The sequence below is a fragment of the Haemaphysalis longicornis genome, unplaced genomic scaffold (assembly GCF_048455015.1).
Source record: "Haemaphysalis longicornis isolate Haplotype H1 unplaced genomic scaffold, Haemaphysalis longicornis Haplotype H1 scaffold_2, whole genome shotgun sequence".
NCBI classification, from domain to species: Eukaryota; Metazoa; Arthropoda; class Arachnida; order Ixodida; family Ixodidae; genus Haemaphysalis; species Haemaphysalis longicornis.
In genome coordinates, this window is record NW_027526295.1 from 27,359,405 (window position 1) to 27,382,808 (window position 23,404).

The 23,404-nt window shown below is 50.1% G+C and overlaps 1 protein-coding gene across 1 annotated transcript in view; it reads left to right on the forward strand.

The window, feature by feature from the left end:
• LOC144167030 (uncharacterized) overlaps nt 1-23,404 on the forward strand; it is a 105,417-nt gene that overhangs the window by 12,450 nt on the left and 69,563 nt on the right. The window contains exons 3-4 of the mRNA XM_077696426.1: nt 10,610-10,672; nt 16,660-16,891. Coding sequence (XP_077552552.1) covers nt 16,743-16,891 — 149 coding nt within the window. The 5' untranslated portion in view covers nt 10,610-10,672; nt 16,660-16,742. The remainder of the gene's footprint in view (nt 1-10,609; nt 10,673-16,659; nt 16,892-23,404) is intronic.

Here is a 23,404-nt window from a genome sequence, read left to right on the forward strand (position 1 = left end):
TTTTCCACCCCCCCAGACGTGATCGGCCCCCGAAAAGGGGCCGCACCGAAGTTTCCTTTCCACCACTTCCTGACTTGAGCCCTCCGAAACCGAACAACTATCCTCGCTTCATCGTGATTGAATCTGTAGACCAATCAAAACCTCTTGCTTCACAGTCGGTATTTCTCATTTCAAAGTTTCTTGTCGGTATTGTAGGAGGGTCGTATAAGGCCAAAAAACATCGAACCGGTGAAATTTTTGTCAAGGTCAGTAGCCAGGATCAGGCCAAAAAACTTCTTGCTCAAACCAGCATCGCTGATCTGCCAATCCGAGTCACGCCCCACCGCAGGCTAAACAGCTCCCAGGGCGTGATTTCCGACTATGACCAACTGAATGAAACTGACGCCGACTTGCTGGAGGGCCTTCGTGGCCAGGGCGTAACAGCGGTCAGGCGAATAACTATACGAAGAGATGATAAACAGATACCAACAAAGCACCTCATCCTAAAGTTTGACAGGTCGAGCCTTCCGGAATATATCAATGCAGGTTTCGTGCGATGTCCAGTCCGGCCTTACATCCCGAACCCGCGGCGCTCTTTCAAGTGCCAACGGTTCGGGCACCGCACGAACTCCTGTCGCGGCCGACTTACCTGCGCGAAATGCGCCCCGCACGACCACGCGTCCGAGAATTGTAACATGCAACAACCTCTTTGCACAAACTGCCAGGGTCCACACGCGGCCTACTCCAGGACATGTGAAAAATTTCAACTTGAAAAGAAAATCACAAACATCCAGGTAACCGAAAACATCACCTTCTCAGAGGCGCGGAAGAGGTTCGCCTCCTTCCCTCTGGGCAGGTACGCCGACGCAGCTCGCCGGGGGGCGGAGCGGCGTCTTGTTTCGGCGGGGACCCAGTACCGAGAGTCGGACTTGGTCCCGCCCCCGCCCCCCCTGGGTTGCATCTGGCAGCCCAACCCGCCTCCGCACCGCTCGCTGAGCCAGCAGCGGTTGTGGTGGCAACCTCTTCCGTCGGGACCGGTGCCGCTCCCGTCCATGCCTCCCCATCGTCCAGTGCGTTGGAGGGTGCCATGGACACCACGAGCCCCGCACCGGCTCCCACCGCCACCGCACCGCCCGTGCCACTTCTGGTGCCTCCGGCACCACCGGCGGTGGCGGGTCAAACGAAGGGCCCCCGAAGGGGGGCCAAGTCCGAGGGGCCCGGTTCGACGGGCACACCCAGGACATCGGACGACGAGATGGACGTCGTGCCGTTCTTGCCTGCAACGCAGCGCAAGGAGCGGGCTTCGACGTCCAAGTCTACAGATAGGCCGCCCAAGAAGCCCAATCCAAGAGTCACAGCCCCGAAAGATGACACATAAACATCCACACACCAGTAGCTCTCACACTAAATAATGGGAAGAGAAAATATATTTCAATGGAACTGCAGAGGCCTTCTGAATAATCTTGACGACGTGTATGAGAATCTGTATACCAATCAGCCAAGTGTAATGTGTGTTCAGGAAACACATTTGAATTCTAAACACACAAACTTCTTGAATAGTTACCTGGTATACAGGAAAGACAGGGATGGCTGCACACACTTTTCTGGCGGTGTGGCCATAATCGCCCGCAAATCCTTAGCATGCCACCCTTTCACATTGAACACCGTCCTTGAGGCTGTAGCCGTTCGCACAATAATATTTAATAGGTTGATTTCGGTATGCTCCATATACATTCCTCCTGATGTTGCACTTACGAGCTCCGACTTCGAGGCGCTGGTTGACCAGCTGCCCAAACCATACATCCTTACAGGCGACCTTAATGCTCACAACTCTCTTTGGGGCTCTTCCAGAACGGATGCCCGAGGTCGCCTGATAGAGAAATTCCTTACATCTTCTGGAGCATGCCTTTTCAACAATAAACAGCCTACATACCATAACATAGGCCACAACACATACTCACATCTTGACCTGGCTATTGGGTCTGCAATTCTCTTTCCATGTCTTGAGTGGGGTGTGGGCACGGACCCATATGGTAGTGACCATTTCCCTACTTCATTAACGTACATAGGTACAGGCCCGAGCAGTCCATCTTCCCATAAAAGGTTTAATGAAACAAGAGCTACTTGGAATACATTTACAGAGACATCCCGACTACACCACACATCCATAGGACACCTACACGTTGAAGAAGCTACCCAACTGCTCACGGCGCACATCCTCGCCGCCGCCGAAAAGTCCATTCCCCACACCTCTGGTGCCCCGCGCAACCAGCGGAGGCCGTGGTGGAATGAGGACTGTAGGCGGGCGCGAACGGCCCAGAACAAGGCGTGGGGTGTCCTTCGTCGGTACCGCACATCGGGTAACCTCATTTTGTTCAAACGGGCCAAGGCGTTAGGAAAACGTGTGCGCCGTGAGTCAAAACGAGAGAGTTGGCGTTCCTTCATAACATCCATAAACTCCTACACAGACACACGGAAAGTATGGACGAGAATACGCAAACTCAAAGGACAACAAATTCACAGCCTGCCTCTGGTCAGCACTACAGGGGACACACTCGAAGACCAGGCTGACACACTCGCGCAACACTTCCAACACGTGTCCAGTTCAGCACACTACACGAACACTTTCCTGAGGCATAAAGACTCTAGTGAAAAGAAGTCACTACACGACAACAACAAATCACAGACTTCTTACAACTCCCTGTTTTCACTACATGAGCTGAGGGCTGCCCTGAGCACGTGTAAACCCTCAGCTCCAGGCCCAGACAACATTACATTACAATAATACAACACCTACACGCAGACACTCTTCTAACACTCTTACACCTATATAACAAGATATGACTTTCGGGGCACATTCCAAACTCTTGGAAGGAGGCTATAGTTGTAGCTTTCCTGAAGGAGGGAAAGGACCCGTCATCCCCCTCAAGTTACCGTCCTATTGCCCTGACGAGCTGCCCGTGCAAGCTCTTCGAGAAGATGATAAATCGCAGGCTCGTGTACTTCCTTTAGTTCAACGGTCTTCTCTAGAGCTGCCAGGCAGGCTTCAGGGTGGGGCGATCGACGAACGATCAACTGTTAGCTCTTGACTCGTACATCAAGGATGCCTTCGCGCACAAGCAGTATTGTTTGACTGTGTTTTTCGACCTTGAGAAGGCATACGACACCGCTTGGCGTTATGGGATCCTTAGGGACCTCAAATCATTCGGTGTTTTGGGTAACATGTTGAACGCTCTTGTCAGTTACTTGTCAGACAGAACGTTCCGAGTAAGAGTCGGTGGTGCACTCTCAAAGGTTCACGTGCAAGAAAATGGCGTGCCACAAGGTGGCGTGATGAGCTGCACTCTCTTCATAGTAAAAATGAACTCTCTTGGTAAGGCACTGCCACCTACAATCTCTTATTCCCTGTATGTAGATGACGTCTAGATATCCTATAAATCATGCAATATGTCAATCTGCGAACGTCAAGTCCAGCTTGGTGTAAAGAAACTTTGCGGCTGGGCAGACAAGAATGGTTTTAAATTGAATCCTTTAAAAATCTCCTGCGTTGTCTTCTCCAGGAAGCGCGGGGTCCATCCAGACCCAGACATTCATCTTAATGGCGTGTCGCTTCCTGTGAACAAGGAGCACAAGTTCTTAGGTGTTGTGTTTGATCACAAACTCACATTCATTCCCCACATCAAGGAACTTAAAAATAAATGTCTTAAAACAATGAATATACTTAAGGTTCTCTCCCACCAATCCTACGGTTCCGACACAGAACTCCTGCTTCTCTTGTGTACTGCGTTGGTTGGGTCTCGTTTAGACTATGGCAGTGTGGTTTATGGGTCGGCGTCTATGACAGCCTTGCGAAGTCTGGACCCAGTGCTACACTTGGGCCTTCGTCTGGCGTCGGGTGCTTTTCGCACTAGCCCTGCCGAGAGTCTTTATGTCGAGTGTGATAAATGGAGCCTTGAGAACCAACGAACTTATATGGACGTGCTTTATGCTTTTAAAATTTCATCGCTGAATAATCATCCTTTTTATCCTGTCTTTAACGATACATCAACATCTCTGCTCTTTGTAAATCGCCCATCCGTTCCTCTGCCCTTTTTAGAGTGAGAGAGCGAGCCTCGGATCTCAGTGCTTTGTTTTTAGATGTGTACAGGTCATCCTTTTCTAACAGTTTACCGCCTTGGCAAGTTCGCCCTGTGTCGTGCGACCTTTCTTTTATGAGACTTGACAAAAATCGTGTACCACGAGCTGCAATACTGCAGCACTTTCTGTCTTTGCAGTTTAAATAAACTTGTGCAGAATTTTATAGTGACGCTTCTAAAACCTCCACTACGGTGTCGTGCGCTGCTCATGGTCCAAATTTCAATGGAGCCAGAACCATGAGCGTGCACACAACAATTGTTTCAGCAGAAGCGTATGGAATTTTGCTGATTGTACGACACATTCTTGAAACTCAAATTCCCAATTCCATCATCTATACAGATTCTTCGAGTGTTGTTCGCGCACTGTCATCGCACAAGACCCCCAAAAACCACATAGTTAGTCTTGTATTCAACACTATCATGTCCGTGTATGCACAAATGCATGAGCTGGTCCTCTGCTGGGTCCCAGGACACGCAGGGATCGCTGGGAATGAGTTGGCAGACGAGAGGGCCACTGCTGCTGCACTCAGGAACACTGTAGACATTACAACGATACCCTACACAGACCTCAAGCCACACATAAGACAACACCTGCGCAGAACATGGCAAACACACTGGGACGAACAGACAGACAACAAAGTACATGTAATAAAGCCACACTCTGGACGGTACACATCTGACTCACACAACAGATACACGGAAGTCGCCTTGGGTAGGCTACGGATGGGGCACACGCATGCAACTCCCTCGTATCTGCTGACGGGATCTCCTTGGCCCCAGTGCAGCAGGTGCGGAGAGGCCCTATCCGTAGTACACATACTAATTACATGCAAGGCACTTCACACAACACGACACAAACACTTCAAAGAACTCTACAGACAACATATTCCCCTACATCCATGGTTTTTTCTAGGTGACGATGCCATTGTTTCCGTGAAACGTGTGTTTGAGTATTTGTCAGAAGTCAAGTTTTTAAACCTCTTTTGCTATCACGCATAATGATATCTGGCCCTATACACCAGCCATGCTCATTGTCGTTCTGTGATTTTACTTTTGTTTTTCCTGACTTTACGTTTTACGTAGTGTTTAAGGTTTCACCCCTCATATATGAATATTGTTTTGGCGCTCTTTGCCCCAGTTGGCCTTGCGCCATAAACATCCAACCATCATCAATCTCATCAGCCCTTCCTCTGTGCAGAATGAGGGAAAGCGAGGCTGTAGCTGGAGTTTCATTTTAAAGAACAAGCTTGAGGCTGTATGCTTCTCTGACGCCGAGGTCCACGTGTTCACAGCAGCCGAAAATTCAGTGACATTTCCAACTACACGCTTAATATGACAAGTAAATACAGTCATCTTAGCGTTCGCTTTCAGTACGAGTTTTTAGGGGCTCGCGCTGTCGGCGTCTCATGTCGTCGTAGTAGTACCCTTGTTCTCACGGTACCAAAACAACGCGTCGCTTGTTTTACATCGCCTCCCACTGTAACGCTTCGTGCTTCGAAGACACGAGACTTACAGCAAAGCAGTATACAGCTACTCACCCAGCGGTTTCATCTCCGTGGGGAAAAACTCCAAGGCGCCAAGAACACATTTGTACACTGCACGCTTCGCTCCTCTTGAGGATTCACGTTATGGTTTAATCTCCGTGGTCAAAAATGTCTTGGCTGCAAGAATACACTTATACACTGCATGCTTTGCTCCTCCCCAGATTTTACGTTTGTGGAGATGGTGGGATATTTTTTTACAAAATACGTACATGAGTTTATGAGCGACGCAGCATTGGCGAGAAACGATACGATTTTGTAGCGCAAGCTACACTGGCCGAGGTTGAGCAGTTTCGCGTGGGCCGTGCACAGCCGTTCTGCGCAAGCGCGGGGAGCATTGGATTGGTTTGGATTGGATCGCATCGGATTGGATTGGATTGGTTTGGCTTGGATTGTGCTTGATTCAAATCCAATTCATTGGGTGCACGGGTGCGTAGAGAATTGGGTCTGCACATTCGCCGGTCTGCGCATTCCAGAGGAGTGACGTCATAGCCGCGGCAGACGCACTGGCACCGGCGCGTGCCAAGCTGTGCGCCTCCGTTGCGCAGTAGCTAAGTCTGACGCTGCGCAGGAGCCGCTTGATAGCCGTTTCGCGTAGCTCCTGGAGAGCGGTGCTGCACATGCGCGAGGAGCAGTGACTGGACTGGACTGGATTGAATTGGATTGAATTGGATTAAAAATCGTTTTAGCAGCAGTAAGCATAATCAGCTAATTCTTGACAACCAGGCAACCTAAGAATAACCAGCTGAACCTTAGCTCACGCTACGTATACCCTGGCATAGCTGAGCTAAGCCACCCTTAATTTTTTCGTGCCGAAACCACGCATAGATGAGCAGACATCGATTACCTCCGGAGGACTGCTATATGCAGGTTCAACGTAAAATCCAAGCTGAATCTTTTTGTGACACGCGATATGAAAAATTAGTTTAGCAGAAATTTAAGAGCTTACTCATCCACGGAAACCCTTGTCCGGGTCCGCGATTTCAGTTCTGGCCATTAAAAAGCCAGCAACTTAAATTACAGTGAGTGACAGGAAAAAACTGCCTGCCTACACCCCGAATGTGTCGCATGTACCTCTGATTAGATATACTATGTTGGGGTATTTAAAATGATTATAAAATAAAGCCTCAGCCGGCACCACTGAAGTATAGCCAGCCACCTTGGATTACCGTAGGATTTGCAACGTGTGTAATAAACCGGTCTACTGTAGCTTTGAATTCTTGTATATTAAATAATGAGGGATTGGACATCTCTCGCTGATTGTAGACATTTCGGATAGAGCATACTTTTTTTTATTCCAATAGACTCTGAACAACCGCTTAATTCTCCAAGTTGTCCCGCATATGTCATGGTTGTTGACGCCAGTGATGTTTTCCTATACTGAACTATTTTGTATCATTGCGTCTAAGGTGCAATCAAGGGGCAATGCAGAGGCAACGTTGAAGCTTAAAGCGGTATTAAAGCTTAATGGTAGGTGACTGCGCCTTCATATATTGTCTCGTAACCAAGGAAGACTCAGGTTTCTTCGAGGAGCAAATGCCTATTGGAGCGAACTTGTGTTCCGGTGAGAACTAAGACTACACAGGCGCCGACGAAGCGGTAAACAACTCCACGAGCACAGGCGAGTGCGGGGAAAGCGAATGCCGCGGTGTTAGCCCTGCGAGCATTTATGCTTCGGAGTTAATTTTTGGAGGACTAGCTAATCAGATCTAGAACGTTGGCTATCATAGACCAACATTCCAATCTAGTGACGACAGGCGGTACAGGCGGGGACTTAAATATTGCAGACCACGCGAGCGCGTGGCAAAAGCCACCGACGCGCACTCTGGAGGCCCGGCGCCTGTTGTCGAGACCGGGACGGGGCGCATGCGCGTCCTGTTTTACTGGCAAGCTCGAAGATTTTCTTGCTCCCTGCAGCGGTGCTGAGATGGTCACTGAAGCACCGCAGAGTGACGCCTTTGTTGCATTCCTTCGGTCCTGATGGCATATTGGGAGCCTAATGTGACGATTGCGCCGGCTTTGCGCAAGTGCTCTTCGCGTCCTGTAAACACTTGCTCGGTATGTTTTAAGTGCGAATGCACTTTATAAGCGACCCCAAACCTTCCACCGCCGGCGGCGGCGTCCGCAGTCCTCCTCTCCCTAGCAACGGCGTGGAGCGGAGAGGAGCGTGGGTAGCAACGGCGCGGTTACGTCACTTCACCACGTGACCGCGCTCGCTCCGCCTCCTCGCCGTGGCTGCGCGGGTGCGCGCCGCTCCCCGCACCGCTCCTCGCGCCGTGACGTCATGGTATGACGTCACAGCGCGCCTCCTCTCCCAGCAGCTGCCGCGCGCCTCTCTCTCCACCGTGACGTCACACTCTCTCCTCTCCCCCTCGCTCGGCTGCAGCTGCCGTGCGCCGCTGTCCCTCTCCCCTTGCGCTCGCCTCCTCTCTCAGCCACCTGGCTCGGCGCGCTCGGCGCGGCGTACCCCCCATATATGCAGCGATAAACTGCCAGACCTCCGTGGGTCGGCTCGCGCGCGCTCACGGGCGAATGCCAACGGATTTTAACTTTACTCCCCCTCATAGCATCACCCCGTGCATTCGCACTTAACCATGTTCACCCTCGGGGAAATGCTTGGGAGTTTTTTGTTTGTTTGTTTTGTGGTTTATCCGGTAAAGACGATGATACTAGCGGCTCGCGAACGGCGTCACCGAATGAAGCGCGCAGAAAGCACCATCACAGGGTGCCGCGCTAGGGACAACGAAACGCCAGCGATATGAATCGCTGATATGAAACGCTGATATGAATTCATCTTATTTATTTTGTGAACTATTTGGCCACTGAACTTACCTTTAAGCTCGCTTTCCGCTTCCGATAAATAGGCGATTTGAAAGTTTTATAAAACAAGATTATTTCAGTTTTTTTATGGTCTACTCCCTTACTTAAAAATGATGGAAGCGTACGCAATATATCCATATAAAATGTCTGTCCGCTTTGCCCGTTGCCAATCGTAAAAGTGGCACCTCGGGTTCCCATTGAAGAACGCCGTAAGATTTATCGCTAGTTTTTGAATACATTCCTCAAAGAGACACTTGCCGGCTTACTGTTACCCAAGCAATTCATGCCCTACGGGTATAAAAGAAGGCCGGCTTGCATTGATTGATTATGAGGTTTTAACGTGTGGACGCTACTCAGCCGATAAGGCGCGCCGTAGTGGAAACCAGATTAATTTTGACCACTTGGCGATGTTTAACATACACCGAAATCTCGAACACACTTGAGCGTTTTCTCTACGCCTCCTCAGAAAAGGGCCGGCTTGCAGATGCCCGGCGGAGCGGAAGGACAAGGTCATCAACGAAAGAGGACAAGCTGATTGTTTTGCAGTGGTTGAACACCCATTATTTTATGACAAAAAAAAACTTCGGAAGGCCCTAAGTAACGAATAATATTACTGCGAAAAGTAGCGAATAACGTTACGGCGTTCTTCGACGGGAACCCGAGGGGCCATTTCTATGAATGCCGGCGCGCAGAAACAGCAGACAAGTTACGTCGGTATGTCTTGGTATCATTTTAAGTAAGGAAGTAGACACTAAAAAAAATTCCCCCGCATTTCCCCGAGGGGGAGAATGTGAAAGTGCGAATGCACGGTTGTCGGCCCGCTTGCGGCGCTTGCGCTCGGCCCCCGCAGCCCACCGCCTCGCCGCCTTCTCTTCCATCTCTTCCATCGAGTTTGTAGTATCACGTGTACACCACGCAGTTATCAAGCCGCTATAACGCCGCTGAGTCGCCAACGCACGCCGCTGACGACGTAGTTTGAATGCGTTAAAGATATAAGGCGCGTCAACACTGATATCACCGTCGCGTCCGTGGCTTGATCGGTAGAGCGTCGCGCTGCGGCCGCAAAGTCCGCGGATCGAAACCTGGCGCCGGATGCTGTTTCTTTATAGAGGAGCACTGCGGACGCCGACGCCGCCGCCGGCGGTGGATGGTTTGGGGTCGCTTATAAAGTGTATTCACACTTAAAACGAGATAATTTATTTTATTTAAGTTGCAAATAGCCTACTTTATCGGCAGCGGGTAGCGAGCTGAAAGATAAATCCAGCGGCCAAATAGTTCACAAAATATACAAGATGAACAAAGGGTCGCGATTCATGTCATTGGCATTTCGTTGGCCGTAGCGCGGCACCCCGTGATGTTGATTCGCACACGCTTCATTCGGGGACGCCGTTCGTAAGCCGCTAGTCTCATCATCTGTAAACGATAAAGCACAAAACAAACAAACAAAACATTCCGGGCAAGTATTTATCAAGACGCGAGGAGCACTCGCGCCAAAGTCGGCGGAAGCGTCACATTAGGCCCCAAATGTGCCATCGGAGTGAAAGGAATGCTACAAAGGCGTCACTCTGTGGTGCTTCTGTGGCCATCTCAGTACCGCTGCAGGAAGCAAGAAAATGTGCGTGCCTGCTAGTAAAACAGGACGCGCATGCGCGCCGCGCCGGCCTCGACAACAGGCGCCGGGCCTCCAGAGTGCGCATGGATTGCTTCTGCCACGCGCTCGCGTGGTCTGCAATATTAAGCCCCCGCCTGTACATACACTCTTCCTATCACATTTACATGGCCTGGGCCACACACACAAGAACGACGGAAACGAGCGCTTCGCTACTAACTAAGATAAGACTGTTGGGCGTGGCCAGACGCTGGAAACAAAACACACAAATAAACCACAGGCAATATAGTTCGCGGCAATATAGCAAAGAAAACGTGTTTCAGCATCTAAATGATTCAGTCAACTTTTACGAGGTGGTTGGGCATGAGAGATCACGCAGAGTCGCCGCCATCAAGCAAACCCTAATTGTGATTGCTGCTGCCAGTTAGAAGGTGGCGCCCCAATTGGTTTCATCTGTACCTGGCTTTATCAGTAGCTGTAACTTCAATAAGATAGGTGTTTCATCGCGAATGTTTTTCTTGCAGCCGGAGGTGAGACTACTACGAAAAAGACAGGCCCGCAAGCCACAACCACCACGCCTATTACAGGTAGGAGCCAAAAGGTTATTGTGTTGGGCTAGTTGAGGGCTAGATACGTGACTGTCGTGAGTGCAAAGTTTTGACGAAGGACGGGCAGGTGCATATACCACAAGCGCAGGGCCACAGCAGATTCGGCGATAAGTTAGGCAACGACATATTGATTTCGCAGGATTGACAATCTTATCTTTATCATCTTATACTTATCATCGCAGCTTGCAATAGACTGATCAGTCGGAAAAGAGCGCTTGTGTTTTGCGCGTCTGTCCGTCGTTCGTCGACAATGTGTGCTGTTCACACTTCTGTGCGAGAGAAGGCACAACCTCAGGTACGAAAACAACGCAATCTGTACCTGCAGCTTTGCGACCGGACGTCGAAGACATACATGGCGGCCTCAAGAAATATTCCAACAGCTGTCATCTAAAGCGGCAAAAGTCGCTGAGGGGAGGTTTGTACGGCCTGTATTAGGAGTCTGATACCAAGTTTGAAAGCACTTGCGCATTTTATGAATAGAATTTTTGTATTCCACCAAATAGTGGCTGATTCAGCGGTAATAAGGAGACAGGTTCCCGCCTTTATTGCGCATTACAGTGATGAAGCATTTCAAATTAGAAAGTATTCTAAGTGTATTTAAGTTCTTTTGTAGCGTAAGGTACACTGGCCGAGGTTGAGCAGTTTCGCGTGGACCGTGAAGGGCCCTGCTGCGCAAGCGTGAGGAGCATCGGATTGGATTGAAAATCCAATCGAATTGGAGTACGGGTGTGCAGAGCATTGAGTCTGCACATTCGCTTGTCTGCACATTCCAGAGGAGTGACGTCGTAGCCGCGGCAGACGCAGTGGCGCCGGCGCGTGCCCAGCTGTGCGCCTGTGTTGCGCTGTAGCCAGGTCTTACGCCGCGCCGGAGCCACTTGAGAGCCGTTTCGCGTGGCTCCTGGACAGCCGTGCTGCGCATGCGCGAGGAGCAGTGACTGAACTGGATTGGATTGGACTGGATTAAATTGCTGAACCTTAGCTCATGCTACGCATATCCTGGCATAGCCCAGCTAAGCCACTGCCAATTTTTTAGAACGGGGCTCTTAAGCGCCACCTCCTGTGTTTTCGCGTCGTCGTAGGCATCCTTGTGACTAAGAGAGCGAAGAGGACACCGAAGATAGAGCGAGGAGGAAAGAGGAACCAGAACGTATGGCGAGCGTGTAAGGGGGAGGGTGGTATGCCGAGGCCGCGGAGGACTTGCTTCGTGGCGAACACGCGATACGAGATAACGCTGTAGTAGCGTGCGCCGTCTTTCGCTGATGGAGCGATCACTTCCCGAGACGAAGGAAGTGCTGTCCAAGCAGAGCCTCGGCGCCGCCGACGCCGAGGTGCGCACCGCTGACGAAGTAGCTACGCGGCGCCACCGAGAAGACCATGCAATTCGCGCTGTGCCTAAACGTCGCGTTGGGGAGTGTCATAATGGTCGGCCAAATTCATTTATAAATCTTACCACTCGCTTCCACGCGAGCCGCTCCTCTTGTCGTTGGCTCTTACAATGCGTAAATCGCGCTCTTTCCCGTCAAAACGATATAAAATGGTTTATATCTTTAGAACGCAGTCCTTAGGTAGAGATATATCCAAATCGATTTTTATTTCAAGCATACTATCGTCGTACACTTCCGGAGGCATCCCTGTCATGGCGAGGCTAATTTTACAGCAATGATAACCTTCATTGCCGCCTTCGTCATCCTACGCGGACTTTGTAACATTAATAATGTTAACCGTGAAGATGTAATAAAGTTGTTTACATGCATAACCATCATCCTCATATTCAGCCCGCTGATGTCCACTCCTGGCTGAAGAACGCTGCCACATATTTTACACTGGCGCCCAGGTTCGCCGTGTTTTTCGATTTTCGCAAATTTTCACGTTCCAACTTTCTCCCCAAGATAAAATTTTATAGCTACATAAACTCACTACTGTACTGTCTGTTTCGTAGCCAATATATCACTCAATTTTACTGATTAAGTCCATGAGTTCCAAAGGAATCCTTTGCATTTAGAAACCTTCAGAAAGCACAACACTGAAAAAACACCAGACGAAGAAAGGGAACACAGGACCAGAATTCTTTGCTTCGGGCTTTGCGGTGCATTTCATTTACATAGACTGCTTCCCTGCGTCGTTCTTCCCTGCTGCATCACTGCAGCTGCGGTTGTAAAATGTTGCACCCACGTTATGGCTTCAATTTGTTGCTGAGCAGAAAGCAAAGAAATAGGCAGAGCTTGTTGCCAGTATAGTGTACTAGTTGCGGTACACTAGTACACTATATTACCAGTCTTCCGTTTGGCAGAAGCGCGGGTACTTTCACACACTTCTCCAACACATGATAACTTGCTCTAATCATAACGTGTTACACCCAGCTATACATCCGGATATTAGAGTTTTAGCGTAGTGTTTGACCGTGTTCCCATACCGTATTGCTGTACGCTGACGCCACTGTGCATGTCCCAAATTCCCTCCATCGGGGGTGCGGATTTCACGGTTTGCGGTTTCCGTACTCTGGTGGACCGACCACCGGAATAGAAGCAGTGATATTTGAAAAATAAGTCGGGCGATATCTGAAAATAAATCTCAATTAAAAGTGGCAAAAAATAGTGTTGCCGCGAACTCTTCGCTTACGTGTGAACTTGCTTCAATCTGACTTTTTATTAAAACAGACGCACCTAATACAATAATTTTCTCCAGAAATAATTGTAGGTATCTTCCGAACAGCGAAAAAAATTGGCTCCAATCCACGCTGTGAAGCTGGTTGGAAAGCAAAGCTTTAAACAACACACCACAGTTGCCCATGCTACGTCACTTGAATTCACACGCGTGGCTCTGCAAAGAGTTAAACGAGAAATTCTGCCAGCCGTTACCTGGAATTCAGGGGGGAGGGGGCGGGAGAGGGGGGGAGGGGGGCGTCCCAAACGCAGCAGCAGCGTCGGCCACGGCCGGGCTAGAGCGGTGGACGCCACCGCTGAAGCCCGGTAGTGAATCGGGAGAAAGAAATCGGAGAGGAGCGTCTTTCGAAGGGTGAGCCAGCGGAACTTAGCTATTCTGGTGTGCTAACTTGGGGCTACATCACGGCACTAGCGCAGACACCGAAACAATTCGGCATGTGAGCTTAGTGATTTTCATTTCTACTGATTTAAACTAGTTAGCTTAGTAAGTTTGAGAATTACGAGAAAGTTGAGGGAACTTTTATAATCTCTGCATATCAGAAACAGTTGCTCCTTTCGCCTTTTGTAATACCCCGTAAAACACAATCGAATTGGTATTCACCAATTTAAAAAACGGAGTCCCATTCGTTGCAAGCAGTGCGCAAATGGTAGAATTTCTGTGGCGGCCAGATGTTTCTATGTGGTTTTTACATTTTTTCCCGCCCTGCCAACCAATCCATGACGTATATTTGCCGCAGGACCACTTAATTGCGTCGGGTGCGGGTTACCCTGGAGGGGCTGTCGAACAAATTAACCCGTGCGAAGGCAGCGCGCAATGGACGCGAAGCTGCACCAAAACAGGCCCAAAACAATTGCCGTCGCTAAAGCAGACGACAAAGCAGTTCCGCGGACGCCGCCGACGGCGAGCAGGCACTTCCGCGCGAGGAATGCTGGGTAAATTCGCCGCGCCATCTACAGTGTGCTCCATGAGTGAACCCCCCTCACCTCGTGCCGCCGCCTCCGCCTCGTTGGGAGTTTGTTGTCCCGCACGCCACGAAAGAACCGCTGGCTGGTAGAAGTAGCAAGCCTGGTTTTAAAAAAGAAAACATGGTGTCGATGTCGCCATCTAGTGGGCGCAATTACATGAACAGAAATAAACAATTGTTGCGAATGTTGTGCTTAGTTCACATTAACGCTGAGATTAGGGAATTTAAGCTGCCTAGTTCGGTTGTAATTAGTTTTTTCTAGTCGGTGTCTGTTTCGAGCTGTGAAATATGCCCACCTTGGATTAGAGACTCCGGCCCGTATTCTGCGGGAGCGTCGGAACTCTTCCGCCGGTGTTGAATTCTTACCCGGTGGAACGTGATTGGCTGCTCCCACAAGAACGTCAAAGATAACTGCGCGCAGAGTCAATCACAGAGACTACGTGGAAAATCTACCCTGCCGAAAACTTCCGGCCCCACGTAGAATTTCGTCCTCTCCTGTGAAAGTGCACTTGCGGCTGGAACGCAAGAATATCAGCTAGGATGGAAATGTTACATGCTGGAAGCAACGATTTTAAGATGGATTGAAACATCTCGAGCTAGTCTGTAAATCGAGCGTATCTGATTTCTCACCAGCTGAAAACTTCCACTTTCGGCTGGTGTTACGCGCTCCAGCCGGATATGACGCAGGAAATTACGGTTTTCAGTAATATAGTTCCTCTTTCCACGTGGCAAATTCAGCTGTAGACCAATGATTGGCCCTTGTGCACAGGATTGATTAATGTATTAAACGTGTATTGTCGATAAATTGATATCGACAGTTCCCAACGCAATAGGTTATTACGAAAGGTCTCAATTGGCGCGATTAACGATTTGATGCATTTGAAATCTTTGGAGGGCAGCGACTTGGCTACGATCGAACGAAATTTCGAACACCCCGTCTCCCTTATCCCTGAGCGTCTCCTTGGCGACTGCTTCTGTGACCGCATCTCTGGCTGCTCGTTTCTCAAGGAACGGGAAGCCAAAATCCGTCCCTGATTAGTTTAACAGTCTGAATGCGCGGCCTTCGTGCCTTCGCAATGATTTCTTACGCAGTTCACACCGACGCGGGTAAGGGAGGAACGAAGGGGGAGGATAGTGTAGGAAATTCTGAAGGGTCCCGAATACGAAAGCAACAATTCTTCGTTGAATGCCTTAGACGCTTCGCTTCCGTCCCGTAATCTCGAAAGTAAACTCTGGTCTAACTGCGCGTAACAAGTGTACAACGAAGCATCACAAAAAGTCTGCTGTCTGCGCCGAAAAAGTTGTTTATTCTGTGCCTCTTTCGTTCGGCAAGCATTACGTCGGCCAAAGTGGCCGATGCTTAAATTACAGACTGAGGGAGCGCCATTACGTTTCAAAAACGTTCAGTGGTCATCTCGCCCAGCATTGTCGTGATTGCGATAGCAAATGCTAGCCACTTTTGGACGAGAGCGTTGTGATAGGGGAGCATGGCAACCAAATCGTGCGAGAAATCTTAGAGGTCACGCAAATTCGAAAGTTAGGTGACCAATGCGTTAGCACCCCTTCTCTTGCCCTCACAGACAAAGAGGGTAGATTTTTGGCGCAGTAAGTCACACCCTGTTAATCTTTGTTTAGTTTCCAAACGGCTTCTGCGATTTTAAAAAGGGATTGTGTGTTGTGTTGATTGTACATCTTGCCCCGTATGTAGATTAACGTGTAAAGAAATGCCAAGTCAGTATGAGGCGACGCTCACCCCCTCTCAATCGTTCACGTGTTAATTTAGTGTGTCCTTCTTTTTCCGTTTGTTGTTTTTTGCCCGTGTGTGTATAAAAACTACTGGCATAAGCAATAAAACTCAGTTGTTAATCAGCGCTCTGTTTATGCCCTCTTCTCTTTGTCTCGTGTTGTTAGCGCTGTTATTATGAATATGTACCAACTCGATCAATCTTCCGTTTTAGCTATATGCGAAGAATGATGCAGCGGATGTAATGCGAGCTATAATAAAGCGCGCAAGGAAGGCGGCATGGCGACGCACATTCTTTTTTTTTGTCTTTGTCTTGGTGCCCCTCTTTTTGCCCTCTATTGTACTTTAATACTTGAGCCGACGAGCCGAGCAAAGCATTACGCTCGTTGTTCTTCGCATACTGGCGAAGCCAAGCGAGGTCTGAGGAGTGCTTCGCGCTTCATTGACACGAGAAGGCTGGGGAGTCGATGTGAGGACATCAAAAAATGCACAGAAATCCAGCTTAACAGAGCTCCGCCGTAAAATATTCGAAGCAGCGAGGGAATACGTTGCCAGTAACAATTTACCGGCGTGTTTTCTCCTTTTTGTTTCCAGAGGAAATCAGAGCCCTCCAGCCGCTGGTGTGCACGTTCAACATATTCCACTACACGTCTCAATCGATTCTTCCACCTGACGGGATGTGCAATTTCATTTTCCTGGATTCGATGGGCAGAAACAACACCAACGCCTTTCTTGCCGCGTGGAGCCCGGATGTGTTGCATTTTGTGGGCTACACGACGAATCCTACATACAGTCTGACAAAATTCGGATTGGGTATTGATTTCAAGTACGTGTACTCGTCTTATTTTGTTGATAAAAAAAGAGTTGATTTAGAAAACAAGTTGTCTATAATGGATAGTCCACCTGCAACGAAGTCTCGGCGCCTTTAAATGCAGTGTTTCGCGGTAGGAGTAATTTATGACGTGTGATGTGCAAAACGTTTAGATCCAAATATGCGCCACAGCATTGAAAACGAAGTCCAGAAATGGCGCCTTTCCAAATCGAAACGGGAAACAGTGCGGTAATTACGGCCTGCCGCAAGTGGCATTAGAGAGAGGGATCGGATTGGCGCGTTCGGCGGATTCGCCCTCTGAGCGCTTGTGAGGACGCGTAGCGCAATCTAAGCGTTACGAAGAGTACATTTCTTCTAAAACTGGAAAAAAAGCGCGAAAAGGGGTTAAGAAGTTGGTGCACGCATGAATAATTTACTGTGGGTGGCTGAGACACGCCTTTTACATATAGTGCCAAACATGATATTGTCCGGAATAAGGCGAACATAGGCATCGCTAGGCATCGTGGTGAAGCTCGGAGTTCGGAAGTGGGTACACAAACAACATTGGTGAGCCCTAGAAAACAGGACAAATGCAGAATCGACATAGCCAGCCTCTCTTCGAAATCGCTCTCATCGTCGCGTGAACCCAGAGAATCTTCAGCTTCCCGCATTTCGGTAAGGCGTGATCGCTTACTCCTTTAGGCGAGTTGTTGAACACTGAAGTCCCGTATGTGGTTGGCATTACGCAATGACTCCTCTCCGAGCACAATAGGCACGAGCTACGTGCCTATTGATGCCTATAAAACGAACTCACGGGGTAGGCACTGGCACCAGCAATATCGTATTCTATGTTTGTAGACGATGTGCAAATATCTTTCGAAACCTGTATCTGTCCTTCGTGGAAAGCGAAATCTAGCTTTGGGTTAAAAATTTGGCCGCCAGGCAGATCCAAAAGGTTTTAATTGTAATCACGTAAAGGTACCTGCGTTGCATGTTCAAAGATCCGCAATGTCAAGGCGGCGGGCCCTAACAACGGTGACGCCACTCTTTTAAAAACACGTGTACTTAGAATGTAGTACTGGATGAAAGATTTACCTTTATTCCTCGAATTAAATAGCTTAGACATAAATGTCTAAAACCAATTACCACTGTTAAAATACCCTCGCATTAGTTTTACGGTCGGACAAACAACTATATACTTACGTGTTTTTACGAGCTTGGTGGGGTCTCGATTGGACTGTGGGCACTGAAAATGGCGCACTGACGGCTTCGCCTTGGGTCGGGCGCTTTTCGCACTATCCCTATGCAGAGCCTGCACGTCGAGCGCGATAAATGGTCCCTAGATCACTGGCGAAGGCGTGTGTACCTTCTATACGCAACCCCAACCCTTTAACCCTTTAAACCCGTTATTTGTGATATATTTGCGTCTAGGATTTTTTTATTGGAAGCAGTGTATGTCTAACCCTTCAGGTTTACATTCCGGTGAAGCCGCTTTACTCCACCTCGCCACCGCCGACCCCTCTTTCACAAATTGCGCAATCGGCTGATAACGGTGGTAGTGCCGTTATCAGACGATTGCGGAGAATCAACGGAAGAGTGACTGAGCGCAATAACGACCGAAAGCCGCCACCGTTGGCGCCTCAAACCTCCCTCTGCGAATTCCCTCAGGTTGCAGAGCAACTTGCCCGGTTGGGACGCTGGCGTGGGCCCATAATTGCTCTTTAGCCTGAAAAGCTTTCCCAGCGACATTTTCGCCAGTGCATTTCGCGCCTAATTAGGCGCCCATCACAGGTTGCCGGATTATGCGGGCACGGAATGGGGTGGAAGGAGGGGCGCTACGCACAGCTAGGCTTCATGCCGATACCGGTGGTGTGGCCGTTGTTCTGGCGGCAATGTAAACGTGGAAGTCTCGCCTCGTGCCATTTCAGCTGTCCTTCGCAATCGAGCGCTTCCAGTCTAGGTTGGTGTGTTACACAGGCAGTAAGGAGCCTACGACGGGGGAGGGGAACGGAAAGCCACATGTTTGTCCACTACAATAAAGCTCGATGCCCTCCGGGTTTTAACTCGCTATGGGGCGGACGCTTGTCGTTCGCTTGGAGGATGAAAAGGGGGACTCGAAGCGTCGGCCCGAACAGAAGCGCGAGAACAACGAAAAGCCGCCGCTGTTACATTCTCAAGTTCTCCCGTATGAACAGGAACTTGGCCGTTTGGAACGCCGAAGTAAGCCAATATTGTTCAGCTTGAAGGGCTTTCAGAGCGACATTTTCGACGTACTTGCACTCACACGCACATAACCGGTTGCTGGTTTATGCGTGCACGGGTTGGGAAGGGTGAAGGGGTCGTGCACACGCAGGTACCGGTTTCATGCCATTGCTGACGACGGGTCCGTTTTGCTGGCGGTAGGTTTTAACGTGGACAGCCCATTGCGACACGTCAGCTAGCTCTCCTCAGTGGTCGTGCGGTGTGGGTTGGTGTGTTACACAGACGATATAGCCACGACGCAGGAGGAAAATACAGTTCAATGTTTGTCTGCTAGAATAAAGCTCAGGAGCATCCAAGTTTCTTCAGCTAGTTTGCTAGGAAGTATGGGCAATCGGAAATTCCACTCTATTTCTGGTCCGTTTCCACACAGTATATCAGAATGAGAGGAAATGTCTGATTTAGCTGTCTCTTTTCTAGATACCACTTTTTAGGTTATGTTTAGTGCAATTTCTTGGGTATGACAGGCTATCTCCCGGCGTGTCGACCACGTGCCCCCCCCCCCCCAAAAAAAAAAAAAAAAACGGTGGCCCAGCGAAGTTCGCTGATACTAGAACACAGTAGACAGTAGTGCCGAAGCACAACCGTTTATTTGGGAACCACAAAGCTCAACGGCGATCACGCTTCGCGCCATCCTATTCGTGATAGCGAACGGGAGGCAGGCACTCATGGGGCGCGACAACAACAGTTCCCACCTGACATACATGGTCCGCCGCAGCCCCGCTGTTCGGCCGAAGTCTTCCAGCCCGGCTCACCCAACTGACTCCGCGCCCACACGTCCGCGCCCACACGTTCGCGCAGCCCCCCGCACGGGTCACCTTGAGCAATCTTGGTGACGGTACTGGCGATACCGCGGACCCCGAGCCCCCAAACTTAAGCTGGATCCAACCGTGGCGATGTGTTTATAGGTGGAGGGTTAGAAACCACGAACGGTGGCCGTCGGAGCCCAGGTCAAGCTCCGGCGGATGGGCTCCCTGTCTGTTCACCAGGCAGGGAGCTCCGGGACCTCTTTGGCTACCAGGGTAAGGTCAAAGAAGAAAGTACCCCCGTCTCCCTGCTTTTATACTATGCTATATGGCATTTTCAAAACCCCCCCCAAACGTGATCGGTCCCTGAAAAGGGGCCGCACCGAAGTATCTTTTCCTTCATTGCCATCTTTGACATTTCCTGAACCAGATCATTACTCTCGATTTCTTGTCATGGAGTCCCTCAATCCAACCCACCCTCTTGCATCTCAGTCAGTCTTCTTGATCGCAAAATATCTTGAAGCCATAATAGGAAAATCATATAAGTGCAAAAAACAAAGGTCTGGTGAACTACTAATCGAGGTAAATGACAAGCAGCAGTCCACGAAGCTTCTAGCTCAGACTAGACTGGCTGATCTAGACATCAGGGTCACACCCCATCGGAGCCTCAACAGCTCGCAAGGTGTGATATCCGAGACGGATCTCTTGAACGAAACGGATGCGGATCTCCTTGCCGGCTTGAAGGATCAGGGCGTCACTGCCGTGAGACGCATCACTATCCGCAGAGACGACAAGGAGATTCCCACCAAACACATTATCTTGACTTTCGACCGCGCAGTTCTTCCACAATACATAAATGCAGGTTTTATTCGTTGCTCCATCCGTCCCTACATCCCGAACCCGCGGCGCTGTTTTAAGTGCCAGCGGTTCGGGCACGGTACAAACTCTTGCCGTGGCCGAACGACGTGTGCAAAATGCGCGTCGCATGACCATCCCCGCGACAACTGTTCATCTGACACCCTCTCTTGTGTAAACTGCGGGGGGGGGGGGGGGGGGGGGGCGCATGCAGCCTACTCCCGCAAGTGCGAAAAATTTCAAACTGAAAAAAAGATAATCAACATCAAGGTAACTGAGAACATCACCTTCCCTGAGGCGCGAAAGAGGTTCGCCTCTTTCCCCCTGGGGAGGTACGCCGACGCAGCTCGCCGGGGGGCGGAGCGGCGTCTGGTTTCCACAGGGACCCAGTTCAGCGAGTCGGACCTGGTCCCTCCTCCGCCCCCCCTGGGTTTCCTCAGGCAGCCCAACCCGCCACCACGCCGCTTGCTGAGGCAGCAGCGGTTGTGGTGCCAACCTCTTCCGTCGGGACCGGTGCCGCTCCCGCCTCTGTCTCCCCGTTCTCCACTGCGTTGGAGGGTACCGAGGTGATGGACACCACGGGCCCCGCACCGGTTTCCACCGCCACCGCACCGCCCGTGCCACCTCTGGCGCCCCGGACGCCCTCAGCGGTGGCGGCTCAAACGAAGGGCTCCCGAGGGGGGGCCATGTCCGGGGGGCCCGGTCCGTCGGGCACCCCTCGGACATCCGACGACGAGATGGATGTCGGGCCGTTCCTGCCTGCAACGCAGCGCAAGGAGCGGCCACCGACTTCCAAGCCTACAGACAGGCCCAAAAAGCCCAATCCCAGAGTAACAGCCCCGAAAGACGACACATGAACACACACGAACACACACACTGCAGTCATTCTTAAATTTAAATAATGGGAACAGAAAACATCATTCAATGGAACTGCAGAGGCCTCCTTAAAAATCTTGACGATGTGTATGAGATTCTGCATGCCAGTCAGCCAAGTATCATGTGTCTGCAGGAAACCCACCTCAATTCTAAACAAACAAATTTCTTAAATAGGTACATGGTATTCAGAAAGGACAGGGTTGGCTGCACCCACTCCTCAGGAGGTGTGGCCATTATCGCCTTGAAATCATTAGCATGCCACCCTCTCTCTTTAAACACTGTCCTCGAGGCTGTAGCGATCCGTACGATAATATTTAACAGGTTGATAACGGTTTGATCCATCTACATTCCTCCTGATCATGCACTTTCGAGCTCTGATTTCGAGGCGCTGGTCGACCAGCTTGCCGAACCATACATACTAACAGGCGACCTTAATGCACACAACTCTCTTTGGGGCTCCTCCAGAACGGATGCCCGAGGTCGCCTGATAGAGAAGTTTCTTTCATCCTCCGGAGCATGCCTTTTCAACAAAAAACAGCCTACATACCATAACTTAGGACACAATACATACTCGCATCTTGACTTGGCTATTGGTTCCGCAGTTCTCTTTCCATGTCTTGAGTGGGGTGTGGGCACGGACCCATATGGTAGTGAGCATTTCCCCACTTCATTAACGTATATAGGTACAGGCCCAAGCAGTCCATCTTCCCATAAAAGGTTTAATGAATCAAAAGCAAACTGGAGCACATTCACACAAACATCTCAACTACACCACACATCCATAAAACACCTACACGTTGAGGAAGCCGCCCAACTCGTCACGGCGCACATCGTCGACGCTGCCGAAAAGTCCATTCCCCAGGCCTCCAGTGGGTCCCGCACCCCAAGGAGGCCCTGGTGGAACGAGGACTGCAGGCGGGCGCGACAGGCCCAGAACAAGGCGTGGGGTGTCCTTCGCCGGTACCCCACGTCACATAACCTCATTTCTTTTAAACGGGCAAAGGCTTTTGGGAAGCGAGTGCGTCGTGAGGCGAAAAGGGAGAGTTGGCGCACCTTCCTCACTTCCATCAACTCATACACTGACAAACACAAAGTCTGGACACGAATACGAAAACTAAAAGGACAACAGACACACAGCCTGCCCCTGGTTAGCACAACAGGGGACACAGTCGCAGATCAGGCCAACACGCTTGCACAACACTTCGAACACGTGTCCAGCTCAGCACACTACAACAACACTTTCATTAAACGCAAAGCATCATGTGAGAAGAAGTCCTTGCGAGACACTAATAAGTCGAACTCATCCTATAACACCCCCTTTTCACTTCATGAGCTGAAGGTCGCACTCGGTACTTGTAAACCTTCAGCTCCAGGTGCAGACAGGATTTCATACACAATGATACAACACCTACATGCAGACACACTTGAAACACTTCTTCACCTCTACAATAAAATATTTCTTTCGGGGCACTTCCCACGCTCTTGGAGGGAGGCCATAGTAGTGGCTTTCCTAAAGGAAGGGAAAGACCCTTCCTCTCCCGCCAGTTATCGCCCCATTGCCCTGACAAGCTGCCTGTGTAAGCTCTTCGAGAAGATGATAAACAGGAGACTCGTGTACTTCTTAGAGTACAACGGTCTTCTCGAGAGCTGCCAGGCAGGCTTTAGGGCAGGGCGATCTACGAACGATCAACTCGTTGCGTTAGAGTCATATATTAAAGATGCATACCTCCATAAGCAGTACTGTATGACAGTATTCTTTGTTCTTGAAAAGGCGTACGACACTGTTTGGCGG